The sequence below is a fragment of the Necator americanus genome, chromosome II, assembly GCF_031761385.1.
Source record: "Necator americanus strain Aroian chromosome II, whole genome shotgun sequence".
Classification (NCBI taxonomy): Eukaryota; Metazoa; Nematoda; class Chromadorea; order Rhabditida; family Ancylostomatidae; genus Necator; species Necator americanus.
This window is the reverse complement of record NC_087372.1, coordinates 6,552,087-6,571,130: the sequence shown is the minus strand read 5'-3', so window position 1 is coordinate 6,571,130 and position 19,044 is coordinate 6,552,087. Positions and strand designations below refer to the sequence as shown.

At 39.0% G+C, this 19,044-nt stretch overlaps 2 protein-coding genes across 4 annotated transcripts in view; both read right to left on the bottom strand.

The window, feature by feature from the left end:
* The window catches only part of RB195_017010 (uncharacterized protein), a gene marked incomplete at both ends in the record, with an annotated part of 38,469 nt that extends 19,590 nt beyond the window's left edge, over positions 1-18,879 (bottom strand). The window contains 21 exons of one of the 3 annotated variants that reach the window (XM_064183805.1): positions 117-220; positions 287-358; positions 739-854; positions 984-1,132; positions 1,192-1,296; positions 1,644-1,819; positions 1,886-2,064; positions 2,159-2,288; positions 3,141-3,257; positions 3,310-3,434; positions 3,601-3,790; positions 4,390-4,490; positions 5,130-5,274; positions 7,799-7,885; positions 8,751-8,862; positions 9,607-9,686; positions 11,139-11,282; positions 13,475-13,613; positions 17,677-17,836; positions 18,184-18,468; positions 18,804-18,879. In XM_064183805.1, coding sequence (XP_064039686.1) covers positions 117-220; positions 287-358; positions 739-854; positions 984-1,132; positions 1,192-1,296; positions 1,644-1,819; positions 1,886-2,064; positions 2,159-2,288; positions 3,141-3,257; positions 3,310-3,434; positions 3,601-3,790; positions 4,390-4,490; positions 5,130-5,274; positions 7,799-7,885; positions 8,751-8,862; positions 9,607-9,686; positions 11,139-11,282; positions 13,475-13,613; positions 17,677-17,836; positions 18,184-18,468; positions 18,804-18,879 — 2,792 coding nt within the window. Of the gene's footprint in view, positions 1-116; positions 221-286; positions 359-738; positions 855-983; positions 1,133-1,191; positions 1,297-1,643; positions 1,820-1,885; positions 2,065-2,158; positions 2,289-3,140; positions 3,258-3,309; positions 3,435-3,600; positions 3,791-4,389; positions 4,491-5,129; positions 5,275-7,798; positions 7,886-8,750; positions 8,863-9,606; positions 9,687-11,138; positions 11,283-11,950; positions 11,960-13,474; positions 13,614-17,463; positions 17,624-17,676; positions 17,837-17,884; positions 17,973-18,183; positions 18,469-18,803 lie in introns of those variants that run through there. The other 2 variants (XM_064183808.1, XM_064183807.1) reach the window with 2 other exon arrangements.
* RB195_017011 (uncharacterized protein) lies at positions 12,064-12,285 on the bottom strand (the record flags this gene model as incomplete). Its single annotated transcript, XM_064183810.1, has 1 exon — positions 12,064-12,285. One exon carries the CDS (start codon positions 12,283-12,285, stop codon positions 12,064-12,066), a length of 222 nt encoding a protein of 73 aa, XP_064039688.1.
* Positions 18,880-19,044: the final 165 nt, after the last annotated feature.

The window sequence follows — 19,044 nt, the reverse complement described above, 5'->3', positions numbered from 1 at the left end:
AGATGAAAAAGAAAAGAAATTGGAGCACTATCAAAATTTGCAAATGAGAATTTCCCAATTTTCTAGTAGAAATTAGAGTTTGGTACATTTATGGAAATAAACAAAATGACAAGAACCTTGTGACAGCTTCAAAGAGGTCAGCCATCTTAGGCGAATCCGGTACATGAACATCCGTATCCATAGAGATCTCTACATGAAGAGGTTCATCGCACCATCGTGCCTGTATAGATATATTTCTATAGGAACAAATACAGTAAGGGGAAAGACCCTGTAAATTATTTCTTACCCTGCTTGGCCCTGGGCGGTTCAGATCATGGTCATCCTTGGCGGAATCACTTAGAATCGACGAACTCGAGTCCTGTAACAGTGAGGAATAGTAAGGGAGCTACAAACGGAGAAGATAACCGGGATAATAAACATAATAGACAACATAACAAAATAGAATGTGAGAGATGTAACCATTCCCTCATTTTTATATAGAATTCCATAAAAGTTGCAGTAATAGTAGTTGATTTCGTAAAGTTTGCACAGTAAATAAGGTCATAGGAACCATCAAGATTAATTATAATAACTACAACTTCACAACTACTTTATACCACTTTTTTTCTTACTTCTACAACAGCTCCACGTGAAAGGAATTAATCAAACTTAAAACCAAGTTCGTAGTAGTCAGCAAATAGGTTTGTGAGGTCGAATGTAAAACGTCTGCAACACTTTTCAGCTCACAGTATTACTGACCTCTCCTTCTACGTCCGGCGGCAGTCGATCTCTGAGTAAATGTTCATCCGTTACTGTTTCACCGTTCGTTAGTACCCAGAGTGCTGTTGACGTCACGTGTTCAACATCTTCAGCATCTGAACAGACAATTGTACCGTAGCTAAAATTTGGGCTCGTTGTGTTCTATTAGAATCCGGAAACCCAAAGAGTACTCCAAGACGTATCGTTGATTACATTGATGATGACAAAACCCGAAAGTAACGTACTTTTCGGCAGTGTTCTCTGTTCATCAGCATCTCGATCAGCGGTTCGAGCCGTAAGCCGCATCATTTGCTCATCGCAGCTTAAGTCGCACGGGGTTCTTCCGCGATCATCAAGAACGTCAACAGTTGTTCGACAAGCACGTACCAGAACCCTGTATACTTGCTTTTTAAAAGATTTGCCCAATTTTTTTGGTAAATTTATCAAACGGACCTTGCTGAAGCTACGTGACCGGCAGCCACAGCAACATGAAGCGGTGTTCGACCTTCACCATCACGAGCTAATGGATCAAATTCCCTGGTGAATGGTAGGTCTCGCCTAAAGCAGAAAGTAACACAGAAGTGCCTTTTTAAGAACTTTAGGGACAGGAAAAAATTGTAGGAAATTAAACACAAAACTTTACTCAGAGGGAATTTAAATTTACTTGTTTTTTCCGCGAAAACTATCACTTAGTAAATTAAAATACGCATTCACGCTCACAATATACTGTTGCCGCACCAATTGCATTTATCGACACTAAATTTATTCCGCCATTATAAAACATCAAAAACACCTCAGCTCTCCAAAAACTACGAGTTTGCGGTAGCGAGGTAACCTAATAAAATTGCAGGATTCTGCTCCTGATAAAAAAAAGCTGATCCTTAGCACGTAACAATGTTTCATACCTCCATCCCAAAACGTGTTCAATAACTTTGTGGTAATCCAGAGCAGCAGCTATATGTAGTATGGTCCTAGATGGAAGTGTTGGATGTGCAGAGAGGAGTGTTGGCAGTGACAAGTGTCGTCCAGCAAGACTTTGGAGAAGTGACAAGATGGAATCCTCATCCATAGATGCAACCCACTGAAAACATGGGAAAAAATCCGTAGAAGCCCACAAATCAGCAGTACTGTCTCCCATTTCTTCTACCTGTAACTTTTCCATGGCTCCGAAGGCATGAACTACGACTTGAAGCCTATCCACCATACATTGTCGGAGGGCAGCCGTTGTCAGTTCATCGTTCTCATCATTGTATGTGAATTCACTGCTGGATGAAATTATTTGACCGTTGCAGAGCACGCGTACCGGCACAACACCGTTCATCAATGCTGAAAACGGTGTTCGGATGAATGACTTTTATAATGGAGAAAAAATTCTTTCAAAAAAAAAACCTCCCAAATGGAGAAATGTAGGGGAACTTACTAGGAGGCACAATGACGGAAAGTACTCCGACTTGGATCAGCTTAGCAGCTACTCTTCGTTCACCAAACATTACAGAGTAATCGTGACCTTTCATATACCAGCCACCAATTACCAACACTTTCGTGCCACCCTACAACCACCAAACGTGTTTAGTGAAACCATGTCAGACACTTTTTACAGACAAAAAAGGAAGAGATCCATGTAATCAACAGAGAAGGTTCAGAATGAATTAGTAAACAGAGTTTTGAAACAGATAAAAGAGAAGCAAGAGATTCGCGCTTAGTGCTCTAGGCGTATCATCACCTATATAAAAATTTCCAGACAAAATATCACTTCGTTACAACTTCAATTTCAATTCAGTTCAGAAAATCTACCCCACGGCAACCGATTTGGCAAGGATGCCAGATCTACCCACCTGAGTTACACTGTTCCTTCACTTTTTTAAAAGTTTTTTGCCCATGCTTCCACGATAGCGCATAAAGGGGAATTCTTAAATCTAATCAAATTCTTTTTTTACGTTTGCTTCGTTTCCAGAACTTTAGTTTATTAGGAGAACAGGTTTAAGCAAACACTGACGAGATATCATCGCAGGAACAAAAAATGTTAGTGGATAAGGGTTAAAGGTGCGAAAATACTGAGCAGCTGAAAGTTTTCGTTAATTAGTCTCAAGTTAGTGGTTGAAGGTAATAAAAGAATTTATAGCAAAACACTCAATTCCCTGAAAACCACATCCTAGACACAAACAAACTTTCATATCCGCATTGGTTGCGTGCAACAAACGACTGGAAAATTGGGCAAAAACAAAAAAAGCAATGGAAAATGCTGAAAAATCAATAGAACATTTCTTTAACAACAAAAAAATAGGTTGTTGGTAGAGGTAAGTTAGTAAAGAAATGACCTATAGCATCAAATAATAGAGAAAATCACAGGAGAAAAAAATCTCAAGATGAGAGCTCTACGAGATGTATAAGAAATGACTGACTTTGATACATCCACTGTTGGGAGTAATATCCGTAATCGGAGTAAGACATGTTGATTGTTGATTGTCTGGTTGGTACGATGAAGCAGAAGCAGGTTGTGATGGTTGTAGACTAGTTGACTGAATGCATTTGGTGAGAAACAATTCACCCACAATACATGAATCTTCTTACTTTAATATCTTCATCCTGATTGCTGCTACGATGAGTTTCACCAGAATGCGAGCAACAATCTGCAGGATAGCTAGTGACTTCTCTTAAAGGAGTACCGTCTATCATACCATTCATGGCGGATGCACCTTAATACGTAATGGGAATGGTTATAAAAGTTACCAGACATTTATTTCATCACAATGAAAGATCTTAAGAGAAATAGAATTAACTGGGAATAAGTAAGTTCAGTTTAACGCTCAAATGAACAGAACTAACGAAACTTCGTGAAAATACATTCAATCAAAGATTCACCTCCGTAGCTTACGTCGACTGAATCACTAAAAGTGGACGGTTGCCTTCGAAGAATCAGCGATGATAGTCCCGGCCGAAAAGCAGAGCTGCATGAATTTCGCCTCTCCAAATGATGTGAGGATCCGTGAGGAATATGGGACGATATATTATTCTGTTGGGTCACAACAGAGTTGGGAATACTCGGTTGAACCTTAACGATGAAAACGGAGACTGGTGAGGATAACAATGTTCTAATTTATATCTCGTGCATAACTTTCTATAAAGCTGGAAAAATGTAAACATTCAGTCATTTTTCGTTGTTTTTTTTTGCAGTGGCTATTGTTTTAATATGAATATAGTGAGGAAGTAGGAGAATTAAAAATTCCTCAAAACGAAGCAACCGCGGAACGACACGGCTCCGTAATGGCTCGCGGTCTGTGGAAGCGTTAATTCTTCAAAAACTACAACTTATTGTAAGAAAGTTACTCTGAAAAATGAGTTTTTTCTAACATGGTTAGAAGTGCATAGATTAGACGCGTAGATTTGCACATAACGTGGATAAAAGCGGCACAAGTTTGAAAGACAGAGGTTCCACAAAAACGCAATTTTCCCTAGAGATGTTTCAAAACTTATGTGGTCGTTAAAATCGACACAATCGAAATTCTCAGTTTGTAAAAACAAACAGAATCTCGATACTTGGAAGAGTTACTTAAAAATGTTCTATTTAAAAGTTTCGCCAATTTCAGCAGCTATCTTCCCCGATCCTCCCTTCGTTTCCCTTCACCTCTCAATAAACGAATTCAAACCAACCGCCGAGTCGAGATCATTGTGTCCAGAAGAAGAAAATATATGACTACTGTACAGTTTTTCACAAATACAAGCGATATCCTGCTGGCTCAATAGATTGGCATCTGCAAAAAGAACAAATAATCATCCATTGGGACACCGATTATTCAAATCTTTTCAATTTCTCCAGAGAATAAAATGCAAGCATTTCCGATCAAATAAGCTAGATGATTTTTTAACTGGTTATTGAACCAAATCTCAAATTTTCACAAAGTAAGGGGAAATAGATCAAAAAAAAGTTGTATCTTCCAATGAGAGGAAGCGCTAAAAAAAATGTTTGTTGGTTGAGTGCTACTGGTTACTGATAGCCTATTATTCCATCCACTGCCCCTATTTTTCTGTTTCTCCCCTAGCGCCATCATTTCAGAGCCGTATTGAAACTTAAGGCATCTGTGCAGCAATATGTCTAACAATTAACCATTTACATGACGTGAAAGGATTGGGTGATTGGCATAAAGCAACAAAAAGCGCAACATGTACAACAAAAAAGCTATGGAAATCTACAACGGAGAACTGGAAATCGCTAACTTCTCAAATTGTTGGAAATAGACAATTATAACAGTTATGCAGTAGATTGTTTTTTTGTCCATTATGTTCTTCAGATTAGTCTGTTTCCGTATTAAGTAATAATTCCAGAAAAAAAGTCGTAACATTTTCTTATAAACAAAGTGTTTAACAAATACTTCGAAGAAAAAAAAACTCACATATTGGGGATACTTGATCTAAAAGCTGTTGCTGAGTGAGATTCAAACTGTTCAGTTTTATACAGGCTGAGATCTTGTCCATAATGTTCTTCAGATTAGTCTCAGTTTCCGTATTAAGGTAGTGTACAAGAGCATACTCTGGATTCTGGAAAAAAAAACCTGTACATCCGGAGATGTATAATGAAACGGTTCTCTTGTATTTTCCCTATCTTATTGCTCCCATGTATTTCCACTAGCTGACTAAGCAACCCCGAAAGGGTGTTTTTAAAATAAACAATAACAAATAAAGGTGGTCAGATTTCCACAGATGCTAATAGCTTCAGGTATCTAATAACAGATACCAATCGCGAATTCCTCAGACGCAAAAAAAAACCTCTGAGCACCAAAATATTGAAAACTTGAATAAATTTGTATCAACTGGAAGGATGTAAGGACGGATTTGCAACATCTTCGATCTTCCCCACTTCTATACTTTAATGCATGCACACGTGAGCATATGAGTTAAGAAGCCGTGATACGGTAGTTTTGCAAATTCTTCTTTTGCTTTTTGATCTTTTTTCCCTTTGTTGTTTTCTTGGCCTGAATAAGTAAAATGAATATGGTTCACGCTCGGATAGTGTTGTCACACATGCGATTGTCGGAGCCGTCACTCCGACCCCCTTCTTGGACGAAAGGCGAGGGGAATTCCCTTCACTTTAGGACGGCTGTCGAAGGGATCCTCACCATTTAAGCTACACCCCCTGAACTAGACTCCCTTCACCTGAGAAGGGTCTGACTCCTCCCTATCGCACCCATGAGTGCTGCCCAAAATGCAAAATAATGAAATGATGACGATAATGACAATGATCTTTCAAAAAGGTGATTACGGTTTTTAAATGCATAAAAGTATAAATGTACAAGCGAACAATGATTCCGTCTAAGAGCAACCCGCAGCTGCACTATGACGTTGCAAAAGAAACAGAGGGAGTTTAACAAAGACAGAAAAACTAATCTTCCTCCTGAGCACTAACAATTACGTCGGTTCATTTTCGTAGAAGATGGAAAAAGTATGGAGTTCTGCAGGAAGAGGCTGACAGTTTTGATGATAACTCTGATATTTTTGTATATTTCAGGAATTTCCGCTAAAACTCTAAAACGGACAAAGCAGTGATTCACAGCATCCGCACATACAGATGCCGTGGATTTTGCCCTTTAGACAAATTTTGGACACCTTTAACCAAACTCACGATTACAATTAATAACTAGGGGTTTCGGACAATGCAGCCGCTGTGTACTACCCGGTTTAGTCTGATTAGCTCGAGTACCTCACTTAAAAAGTTTTGTTTCTACTCTCTTCGACGATTTCATTAGGATAATGTCAAAAATGCGTAGAATACGCGAAAATCCATGTAGAATACCAATTTGTAAATTAGTTCAGTCCACATACCACGAAACCTACGACAAAATCTCCTGTATTATTTCCATATATCTGGTGCCAAATATGTTTTTCTTCCACGTTTTGGTTTTTTGTCTATATACTTTATCTTCTGAAATGTAACCTCAATCCAGTAATATCATTTTATACCTTAGGAAAACATCACAGCAGTTCCATTTTGAATACGCTGAATTTAGTAGCATCTGAGAGGTCTTTTACCCTTTTGTTTTAGTGTGTAAAACTCCTAGGATCTTCGGATAATGAAGCAAATAATATTCTGTCTGTGTATTTCATTTCTGCTAGAACGCCGGAGTACCCCAGGACATTAATTTCTGAAGCGCAGAATATTTAAGGATGGGATTTTTCTACAAAGTAGGTTTCAAAAAAATCACACTAGGATTTATTTCCATGTGCACAATTTAACCATTTCGTATTACATTTCCTAGATATCAGTAAAAAGATCAGATTTGAGGGGATTATGTTACCTCTTGCGTGTGAAGCTCATGAAATATAAGTATTACATGAATTATAAGTGTTAATCATGACGACTTTCCAATACAGCACCACTACCGAGCACTTCGTCTAATCAAATGCTTTGGATTAGCGTGAATTCCAACGAAATACAGCGTTTAGTGAATTGTTAATTGTTTTGGTTGGATGTCTCTTAAGAATAGCAATGCACCATCCAACCAATCTGCTTTCTGCTGCAGGCTACAACCGACCAGGGCTTTTCCATCAAATAAGACATGTTTCCTGTGACAAGTTATAATAGGACTCTTGCCGCATGTCAAATCGTGTGCAGAATCACATCCATTTGACAAATGATGCATGACATTGCTGAATAAGCAGACCTTATTCTAATCAGCGCAGCTGCCGGCTCAGAACATATGTGCAAAAAGTAAGGATAAAGTGTCTGGCGTTAATCAATCCCCTTGGGATGCGCCCCCACGTTCACTTCAATTCAGAATCGTTGGAGGTTTACGAACGTGTAACTGGCCTATACAATGACTTGCTGGGGCTGGCCGATGTGTCAAGTCAGCGTTTTTATCCTCCCAGACAAGTCTGGTACCAATTTATCGACCCCGAAGGGATGAAAGGCTTGGTGAGCCCTAGGGCGGACTCGAACCTCCGATCGACTGTGCAGTCGTAGTGTCGATAACCTCTTACCGATTATCCAACACCCGCTCCGTGCAAAAAGTAGAGATGTGAAAACATGAAAAGCTATGTAAACATTTAAAATTCGATAATAACTTACGCTCGTTAGCCAGTAAACCCTGCGGTGAAAAGTTGGAACAACGGATGAGTGTGCGTAGTTAGCAGAGAGTATCTCTTGCTTGTTCACCTAAAAAAGAAAAAGTTCTGCATAACTAGAGTTAACTTATATTCTTTGCTCTACAATGAAAAAGCGTCATGAACACTGCTAATTCGCCAATAAACATTCTAGAACTGACACTAGCGCGATTTCTTTCAAGATCGTACTAGTGGATAAAAATATGTGCAAAAAGCTCTGTTAAGAAGCGCTGTCTAGTAGAGAACGCTTTGAAAAGAAAAAAAAACACTCAATATTTCAAATATTACTCACATCTAGAAAAGAAAAAAAAACACTCAATATTTCAAATATTACTCACATCTGTTTGAGAATCTAAGAAGTGACAGGAGATATTAGTAATAGCAAAATGGAAACAAGCAATCACTGTAGGTAACAAAACAAATTATTAACCCAACCGAGATCTACTGAAATCTTTTATCTCAAAAAATGGGAGGATATTTAGGAGCCTCGATTAGTTCTTCGTGGAAATGAAATCAATTTTGAGGTAACAACAGTAAGAAAAGGAATCAAGTACGGGAAATTCTTCGTCAGGATCAAAAGTACCGACAAAGTAATACGAAACCATTACAAATTAAAAAAAGCATTCCAGGAGTGAACATTGATATTAGCCACTCATTTGATTTTCATTTCAAAAACAAAAGGTCTACTTGGAACGGAGAAAGACGTAAAGTTCGTGCTTGGCTTCACTGTTGACCCCTAATTTTTTTTTCAAAAGCATGAGCTTTCGTCTAATAAGCCATCATATTATGCCATGTCTAGCTGAGAACACGGGCTCCATAGCATCGATGTGGTAATAATTCAACACGGAAAAAGTAAACAGCACATGATAGCATGCAAAGAATGAGAGCACGAAGAAAATACATGAATAATGGACAACCTTCAACTTCATGTGGTCCTCACGTATAAGTTTTCCCTCCCGCCGCTTCTTCCACTCATAGCCGTCCATCTTGAACCAGTTACCATCAAATCGGCAAAACATGTACTGTGCACTAAAACAGAACATATGTTGATTACTTGTCAGCAAACAGAAGTGTGCAGAGAAAATTTTAAAAAAATTAACTGAGTAACGATTAAAGTAAATCGCGAATGTTATTATTTTGTGAAGATTGATGAGCCAATAAAAAGAGTGAGCATAACGAAAACCAGAGTCATTAAATAATCAAATAAAGAAAGCGGGTTTCCAAGACAGCTCAGGAATTTTAAAAGTTAGTCAATAGTGTGTCTATCTCTGAAAACCGCTAATTAAAGGTGAAATTTAGCTACTTTGAGATGGTATTTCGTGACTTCAAGCAATTCATCTTCAAAAAACTGTTCCTGAGACACGCGAAATGACAATCAGTAAGCTGGGTCAAGTTCCGGACAACAAACACAGCACGCATTGGCACCCTTGCTCAAAGTGGTTCCGTTTTTAGTCACGCACAATCATTTGGATGGAAATTCTGAAGCGTGTGATGACTACGAGAGATGAGGAGAAACTGCTTCCGTGTAAACGAATCTTATCCTCGGTTCTGGTAGAACTGCTCTCAGTTTCGAATGAAAGCCAGTTGATATTTGAAAGAAAAACACCAAAAACACAGCTTTACCAAAAAAAAAGCTTAAAATAAATCCGAAGGCACGTACTACGATACAAGAACATGGTCTCCTCAACGATAATTTTCCTTCTTCCTTGTTCTCTTCACTGCCTTCCCAATGACCTCGTAATTACCAATAATCCTATAAAGAATATAGCTCACCCAGTTTGAGGTCTAATCGACACTTGCTGTGCTATCCATTCCGGATGATTGGGCGCTGAATATAATAGCTGTGCGATTTCCTGAAATTTGAGCGATCATAATATGGCAGTTATGATTCCGGAAACATGTGCAGTTATGTATGCGAGACCAGGAAGACTTAATCGCTATTGAGAACAAAAAGAACACTGGATTCGCTGAACTCTCAACTCATCCCTCATCTGAATGCACAGCTTAATAACAAGAAAACCAAGAGTCAAAACGGAATTTTATAGAAAAAACGACCCTCTAAGATGATTATCGCTACAAGACTATCGTTCAGCTATTAAGAAATTTCAAAAATCGTCTAAGCGTGAACATCTTCTTTCCAATAACTGTATGGTAAGGATTCTGAATCAAGATAATAATATGAAATACTAGGGAAAAGTGTAGTTGGAGGGGGGCACTCAGTGTCGTCCTTATTTCCCGACGCTCTAACTTACTTTTTTTTCTATTAGTAACTTTAGTTTACATTTCATAGATCCTCTAAGACTAATGTTTAGGTCTTAGGGCCCCGAAAAGATGTGATTATTTACTTCAAGAAATAAGAGCGCCACTGAGTGCCCCCCTCCCCTAACTTCATTATACCCGAAATACTTCACTTTTTTGATTTCCACCTTTCTGCAGAGAGATTCTTAAATCCCACAAAATCCTGAAGTTAGTCGTCAAAGGCTTGGAAACTCAGTGAAAAATCACTTTTCAGATTTCAAGCGGATGTGTCTATTGGCGAAGTATAAAAACTTAGACGTGAACAATGAAACCATGACTGAAACAATGAACAACAATGAAACAAAGGTTGAGAGAAAAATCCCAACCATACCTGGGGAGGGTCGCAAGCAGTAGGAGCGACCTTCTTTCATATGACTTTACCTCTACTTAGAAGAGATGGAAGGGAAGCACGGGTTTGTAAAGAAAAACTATAGGATTTGTAAGAACGGGATTATAATAAGAATAACAATAACATTAAAACTAGCTGAAACAGTTACACAAAATGGGAAAAATTTAAGAAAAAAAAAAGAATGAAATGCATCAGTAAGAAACAAATGTGGGATAAAAATGTAGTTGGTGGGGGGAGGACTCAGTGCCACCCTTATTTCTAGATCCTTTTATTTCTTTCTAATAGTAACTTTAGCTTCCATGTAATGAAACCTCTACGACTAATACTTAAGTCTTAGCGCCCTGACTGACTCAGCTATTTACTTCCAGAAATACGGGACACTGAGTGACCCCCACCCCAACCCAACTACATCTTACCCCAAATGTGGATGCAGTATATGATTAGTGGTTGATGTACATTTTCAAGCAGATTAAAATAATAAGAAATAATCATCCTAAATCAACTACAGTTCTACTTCTAGAATGGCTTTAAAGACCCTTATGCTGTGGAAATGGAATCTATGAAACTATGAGCAAAGAAGAAATATTTTGTTCGCACTAGAACACAAAAAGGAGAAACCAAATCAATCACTGTGATCCGAATTAAAACTAGAACTCACCTGGTTACTGTTCCATGAAGCATTAATGGCATTGAATTGGTCCGTAGGGAAAACGGCCATCGTTGGCGGTGGTTGGCCATTATGTGGCGGATGAGATGCGTTTAGTGGTATCATAAATTCACGCACAACTTCATGTTTCCAAAACTGAAAGAAAAGAAAAAAGTAAACTCAGGAGAATATGTAAAAAAATAAGAAAACACAAGCAGGGAACAACAACAGAAAAAACACAAAAATACCAACTTTTTTCAACCTTATCACATTGATTTCGTACATTCGAGTATTGACTAGGTATGGTTGACGATATAACATCTATTATTTTGTAAATCATATAAAAAAATAAACAACTGAGGAAGCATCCTCGATCTATAGTGTTATTTTTGAAAATGCTTACAAATGTTAACAGAGCGCTCATTGCAAAAAAGGTGGGAAATTTTCGTTTAGGAAAAGATATCTCAGCGCAGCACGTCTTGAATCCTTATTTGTTTCATAAATCCTAATTATCACGAAAACAAAAATATTTGAGATAAGCAAACAAAAACACCTGTAGGAGCTTTCAATCCAGTACAGAAAAAAAATAAACAAATAAATAATCGAATTCCACGGGGAAAAGCGCTTTAACTCACAACAAAGCTGCCGTGAGGGGATTATTTGGGATGTGTGGTGTGTTTACGTATTCGCCTACTTAGCGGAAAATTTAGAAATGAAATCGTGGCGGCAACGATGTCCTTATTTTCTTATATTCTTGTGGACGACGAACTTACGTATCTATGCCTGAATTTGAATGAAAAAACAGGATAAAAATGATGAACAACCTCATTCATCGTATATCGACGTTGGAGACGAGAACAAGAAAGAATAAAGGTGTTTGGACGTCGAGATAGTTATTCACTTCTTTTCGTATGGAAATGTTTCCATTTGATTAACTTTAACGAGACACATCATCGAAGTCGAAAAGGGAGGGAATAGCGAGGGCGATGACGACGAAGACGATGACGGCGACGACGACGACGACGTCCAACCACGAATGAGTCTTCGAACGACGCTGACGCAGTGTGCAGCAGAGTTGACGACGACGACGACGACGATCGGAGTCGGATCGGACAACAATGGACAGCAGTGGACGAAATGAATGTAAATTTTCGTGCATAGTTAAGCATTTTAGGGCGTGTATTCATCGTGCTTTTATTGAGGAAAACGGAAACCGATACGAGTGCTAGATGGAAGTTTTTTTTTCTTCTCTATGGCTGGTCTTGGTTAGATAGTTGCAATTATGGTGGATGTTATGTTTATGGTAGCGAGAGAATGCAATTTGTTCTTCTTCATGCAAAAATTGCAATGGAAAAAGTGCATCCGTTCGGTTTTATGGGTGAAATTCGAGGAATTCGAGGAACACAATGAACAATCGGAACTATTTCCTAGGTATTCGTGGATAGAAAACCATATGATATGTCATATCATAACGCGACCTATTTACCAACATTACCATTGGCTTACGAGTAAACACAAGCAAACGTTTCGTTGTGGCACCCGATATCTTGCAGGAATTATGCTGAATAAGCACGAACTAAAAACAAATTATGTTCTTTCATTTAAAACGAAGTTGTAGGCAGAAAAATGTGGCTATGCAGGGAGAAATGCTTGGATGGCGAAGGCTGGCAGCCCGCCCGGAGAAACCACGGATACCGACGGAGGGCACAGAGACGACGAGGACCGCATCGATTCGAGGTGTCTATGGCTGGCAGCCAAATCAGAGCGAACTTCCGTGATCGCGGATGACACATTGGAATCGGGATTTCAGAGCTTCTACTAGTACGGAGCTACCAAACTCGAAAATTTCCCTGAACATTCCCTTTAGAATCATGGAGCTGGGGAAACTATGGTGTTTCATGTTTAGAGCGTATGCCCCCCATAACCATGAACAATCGGGAAATCCAGGAACGCTGCCCTCTTCCACATGTTATAATGATCATTAGAAGTTGGAAGTGATCTACAGAAAGTCGACTGCATGGTCTCTGGTGTAGTTTATTTAATTTCGTGCAGAACATGTGACGAACAATGTACATTGGCGAAACAGGGCAACCTCTTTGTGTTCGTATTAAAGAACATCCAAATGGGATGAAACACTCGAAGGCAGCGATTCCTCTCGGAACCCATCTCAGAAATGTCATGAAAATGCTCCTTTCCAAAGGCATAGCTGCCACAATCCTATCGTGCGAACCGGAAATTGCGAACTCGCGTAGCTTTGGAGACGTTTTGGATAAACGCTAAAGGTCCTGAAATGAATAAAAAGGAAGGGTGTATAGCCGTGAAGAACGAGCTGGCTCCGTATCAAGGACCTTTGCGGTGTTTTCATCTACGCGGTCATATGCGAGTGGCATCCTAATTAGTATTAGCGGAGCGACTCCATCACGCGGAGGTCCGGCAACCGTCAGCGTAGGTAATCGAAATGATTCGGGCTCTTTTGCTATTTGATTCCTGATATATCTGTCCTATAGGAATATGATGTGTCCTGGATGAATCTGTGGAAGGATATATTACAAGTGTTCTGACTTCCCAGCCCCTCACCAATGCGACGACGTAATAAAGCCGTAATAAGCCCATTTAGCCGTAATAAAGTGTGTTAACAATCTTAGCTCTCACATTGATAATCGACAAGTTGCAGTCATTGTGACATGATTTAGGGAAATTTCGGAAATTGATCTTTATTGGCTAGCGTTGTTAGCACATAGCGAATTAAAGTTTCTAGAGGAAGAAAGTGAAGGATAAGTGCACCTAGTGCTATGATAGGATGTGGAAGAGCCCCTAGGAGCTGCAAGAGGTTATTTCATAGATTTTGCATATATTTACTTGTCACAGATATACAGTCGGCTCAGAACGACCTGACTTCTTCGGAAGTTCCGTATGAGTTTACGCCCGAAAGGCCATCGCTCAACTTCGCAACATGATTGCATCTAGAGAGGGTCCCACTGCGAGTGCAACCGCTTGTGCAATTGCACGACTAGTCATGTCGTTGTGATTCAGCTGTATCAGATTTGAGCTTTGGCTTAAGTACCTGTACCAAGGCTGAACAGCAGAAAAGAGACCATCAAAGAAATTCGGACCTTGTCGTGGACCCTGAGCAAGAGATCTAAAGAATGAAACTACTCGCCACCGGTCCTGAGCAGAACCGCCATGGGTCCGAGCGAGCAAGAACCTCTTTCCCCTCCCCTATTCCCACACACATCTCCATGGGGAAAACAACTTCAAAAGAACTTTGTGATCGAATTGTATAGCTAAGTCAAAATAACAATTTATTTTCGTGTTAATGCTTCTTTTTTGTTTATATGATAGGGAGAGTAGGCGAAGCAACAAAAAAAAAAGAGTAACAACAAACAACAATAAATACAATTTTGATATACAAATTTCTATGACAAAATATGGAAAAGATCAACACAATAACTTAAGAACAATACGGATATGATACAGATCTGTATGGCAAGAACGAATACAGCAAAAATAACAAAAATTACAGACTAGAAAAGAAACTTAAAAGACAAAAAAACAGAAAGAAAATCAAAACGAATGAAAACAATCAAAAAAAATTGAGGCCAATATCGATTTGGGTGACGTCACTTGACAAAATTTGGCAAATTCCCAAGCAAAAAGCTCGCAGGTCGTCTGCGTGCGGTCAGAAACTGCGTTTCTTCGACAGCGCAACTACATATATGCAAGGTGAAGAATCCTCTTTTGACATCTACTATCCCATCCAGAGCGCTTGCCATTGGTCAAATTACCGAAACATCAGGATTCGAACAGCCGAATTAGCCCAAGGCATAAGAAGCACATTTGAACTAAAAGCGAATCTGACGGGGGACCTTAAGCAAGAGGGTTCACCAACTTTTGTGATCCTCAAACGACTGATCGCCACAATCTAGACAAGCGGCTGTCAAGACCAAACCTGCTAAAAGATGCGGAACTTACCAAGAGAAGGTTATTCAGAAGTAATTGAGAGAGGAGGTAATGCGACGGAAGAAATTAAAGAGAAATTTCACCAAAAGATATCAGTATCCTCGTTAGCGAATGAGCTTTAGTGACCGGAATAGACTTCATATGTCGGAAGAAGGGAAAGAGGTGCCTCGCAGAAAGCTGAAAAAAATAACTATAGGAGAACCAGTGCAAGAACTGGAGAAATGTGAAAGGCAACTAAGAGGCATCATTGATTGATCCAGTTCCATGCCCTGTGCGAAAGGCATTAGGCATCAGAGAATTGCTAGAATCAGAGGCATGCGGTTGGACATCAATATTCAAACACCGGCTTTCAGAAAGTGCCTTACTTATAACCGGGTCCTTGTTTCGTTCAGCAATAGCGCTGATCAGGTCTGTTGCTGACATTTCGTCGTAGTTCGTTTCAATTGTTTGTGTACATTCTGCCGTTCTAGTCTCACCACGAGGGTTAGCCTACGACGAAAGTGCAGCTTGTTTTTTTTTTTTTGCAACGCGAGTGGATCTAGCTAGCATGACTTGATCTATATTTGACCTATCGATAACAGAATCGCTCGCAGCAGCAGGCAAAAAGAATAAGGATTAGTTGGACGGTTAAAATGCCAGAGAAAAAGATCGAAACGGCAAAGTATAGGGTTTCAAGTTAACAGATGTTAGAAATGTAGATGGGAGCGTTAAGGAAAAAGAAAAACGCTAAGAAGATTAAGGGTAAGTTAAATGATTAAAACAATTGTGTAAAAATAGTTAGAATGTTTAAAAAAAAGAATGATGGTTATACAAAAAAAGAATCTTGGATTGAACCGAATGTGATAAGGGGAGAGGCAGGAGAAGAAACGTTAGAGAGATAAGTAGGAATAAATTAAAAGTTGAAAATGCGAGAGCAGACAATTACGCAGCCACCTGATGCAGGCGTACGTTGACCAGTCATGTACATATATATATATATATATATATATATATATATATATATATATATATATATATATATATATATATATATATATATATATATATATATATATATATATATATGCATATATATAGTCATACATGTACATATATATAAATATACATATATATATATATATATATATATATATATATGTGTATACATACATATAAATACAACACCGCTACTAACTTGTGTCCCAAAATCCGTCGGCGACGGATTAATCCGTCGCAAACCGTCGGAACTCTTGGGAATGAGCAAAACTAAATTTTGAAACTACCATTCGAAAGCTAATGAGCCGCTGATTCCAAATATGTTTTCAGAAATGGATTTTACTCAAAACCTGCCCTGAAAACGGGCAAAGTTTCGCCAACCTCCGCTAATTACTTTCATACCTCCGCTATCCTGCCATTGGCATATCCGGCGGATATATCGCCGTGGAGGAACAAGCAACCCCATGAATTCTTAGTTCTTTTATAAATCGAACGACATTTTTGAGCTCACCGCGTCATCACGGTTTATTTCATGCCTCACACTTATATGAAGAGACCAACAGGTACAATTTTCTAAACCACGAAAAAAAAAGAAGTGACGTGTTTTCAAGTGCTTTTTAACAAGCGTTTGTGATCCTGGAAACTAATTATTAGAATTTTAGAATGGTACGTTGTATTTTGACGGACATTTTTGCAGGACTTTCACCAGATTCCAGGTAAGCAACAACTTATACGCTGTTAAACTTGCGTGTTTACAAGAACTCACGATATTTTCCGAAACTTCAAAGTTCCGGAACACGTTTGTTTCAAATGGATTGTTGTCGAAAAGTGATACAACGTGGAAGGATGAACCATTTCCTTATAAAATCCTTCTTGAAGTTCTCATAGAGAACACCATTGCACATTTGTGGACGAATAAACTTCGGCACGATTTAATGAAAACCTGTTTTCAGACGGAATTTTTCACACACCTTGCTTCAACCGGTACGTTGACTGATATCAACTTAATCAGCGAAAAACTCTCTATGACATGATCTAAAAATTGCATCGATTGGTATTTATTGATTTTTTTCGTTGACAACCGATCTCTTGGAGGCCCCTCCTGCCCAGCGCATGGAGAAGGCCCCCAAATAGAGGCATAGCGCTAGGACCTCAGGTTCTCACAGAGGTTACGCATATTGCCCCCTCCATTGGATGTGGGACAATTCAGGAGCATTTTAGGACATTCGAGCAAGTAAATACCTTTAACAAAAATCATGTTAATGACTGTGGTTAATACTGGTATTTAAGTACAGTTTAGCATTGTATGACTATTTATTTTAAATTGGACAAGTTAAATACAGGCACACGTTGAACAAATTACAATCTTTGTAACATTCACGAACTAAAAATGAAACTCCAATCATCTTGATTCACGGATATTTCTTCCACCCTGCTCTATCACCCGCTTCATCTTCTTTTTTATTCCGGAAATATAGTTTGAACAGATTTGTGGAGTCAAAGTTTCCCAGTACTGAATGATTGCGACCTTCAGTTCGTTTAGATTGCGAACCCCACGCTTTCTACAAATAATATTTGATAATAGATTTTTAGTACTTTCATTACGTGACGGTACCTAATAGAAGTTTTCATATTTCCCCGGACTAGATCTATCGGATTCAAATCTGGGCTCCCTGCGGGCCAGTCCAAAGTTTCCATTTGCCACTCCTCCATTTTTCTCTTCGTATAGAGGCTGACATGTGCAGGAGCGTTGTCCTGCACAAGGCGACCGAAACCTGAAGCTTGCATCTAGAAAAGTGGAACCATTTGAAAGGTGCGCATACCGTGATAAGTGTCTTTCAAGAATGGGAGATAAGCGCGTTCAAGTATTCGACAGTAGACTTCGCTGTTGATTCGTAAGGATCCGGGCATGATTACAATATTAGTTGGACCTCATGTAGAAATCCCAGCCCAAACGTGGACTTTGGCTGGATGCTTGGCCCTACTGCGTAACCGGGCATTATAATCCCCTGGCTTCGCAAAGCAGAACCTCGTGGAACAATCGACCAAAATTTGGAATATCAAAATTTAAACTAGCGAAATTTTAAAAGACTGGAAGTGTTTTTTAAACTTGTTATTTTACCTTGAATCGTGCACTCATCTGTGAAGACACAGTCAGAGAACGTCGTTCCAGCGTGAAGCATTTCTTCACAAAACAGTACTCTCACTTCCTTGTTAACATCACGAATGGTGTGACAATATTTTGTGGTTTTGTTCTCATATCCTAATTTCACTCTTATTCGTTTGATGTATGGTTCGCTAACTCGAATTCCACGTGGAGCCAAGCGGCTGGCAACTTCCCTTGCCGTTGTTGAACTGTTTACTCTATAGCATCGGTCAATTTCATAACTGATTTCTTCATAGTGAGCTAAAATCAAAAATGATTGTCACTTCGTATGCAAGAACGTAAAAATTAATCCTTAAAAAACACATAAAGATCAATAAACGGGTAAAATCGATAGGTGAACTGATTATAGTAAAGGTCAGTTAAAGGATCATTACAAACCAGAAAGGGAACGTGGTACAAAAGTTGTTCTGACAGGAGTACTACGTTCAAATTTGCATATAAACCGCAGGATACTTTTCTCACAAACACTGCTATCTGCCTAAAAAAATCAACTCCAACTAAACGGATGCATATGTTTTAACGTTCTTAATTTTCGTAGCTTAACTTTCTAATTTCGCGTGCAACAGATCGCATACTCTTCCCTTGTTGCCTGAGACGAACAATAGGATCAATAAATCGGAATAATGGATTTGGCAGTATTAGGGCAATCATGATTATCTGGCAAGAGTAATCTGCAAAAAAAAGTGCCAATAGGAATTGTATTGCAAGGAGTGTAAAGAAGAAGATAACTTGAGAAGAGTGTTAACAACTATGTACATAACAAGCGTCCACTACTGCACACGCCTAAGGAATGGCAGCCGCCCCCATAGAGCTGGC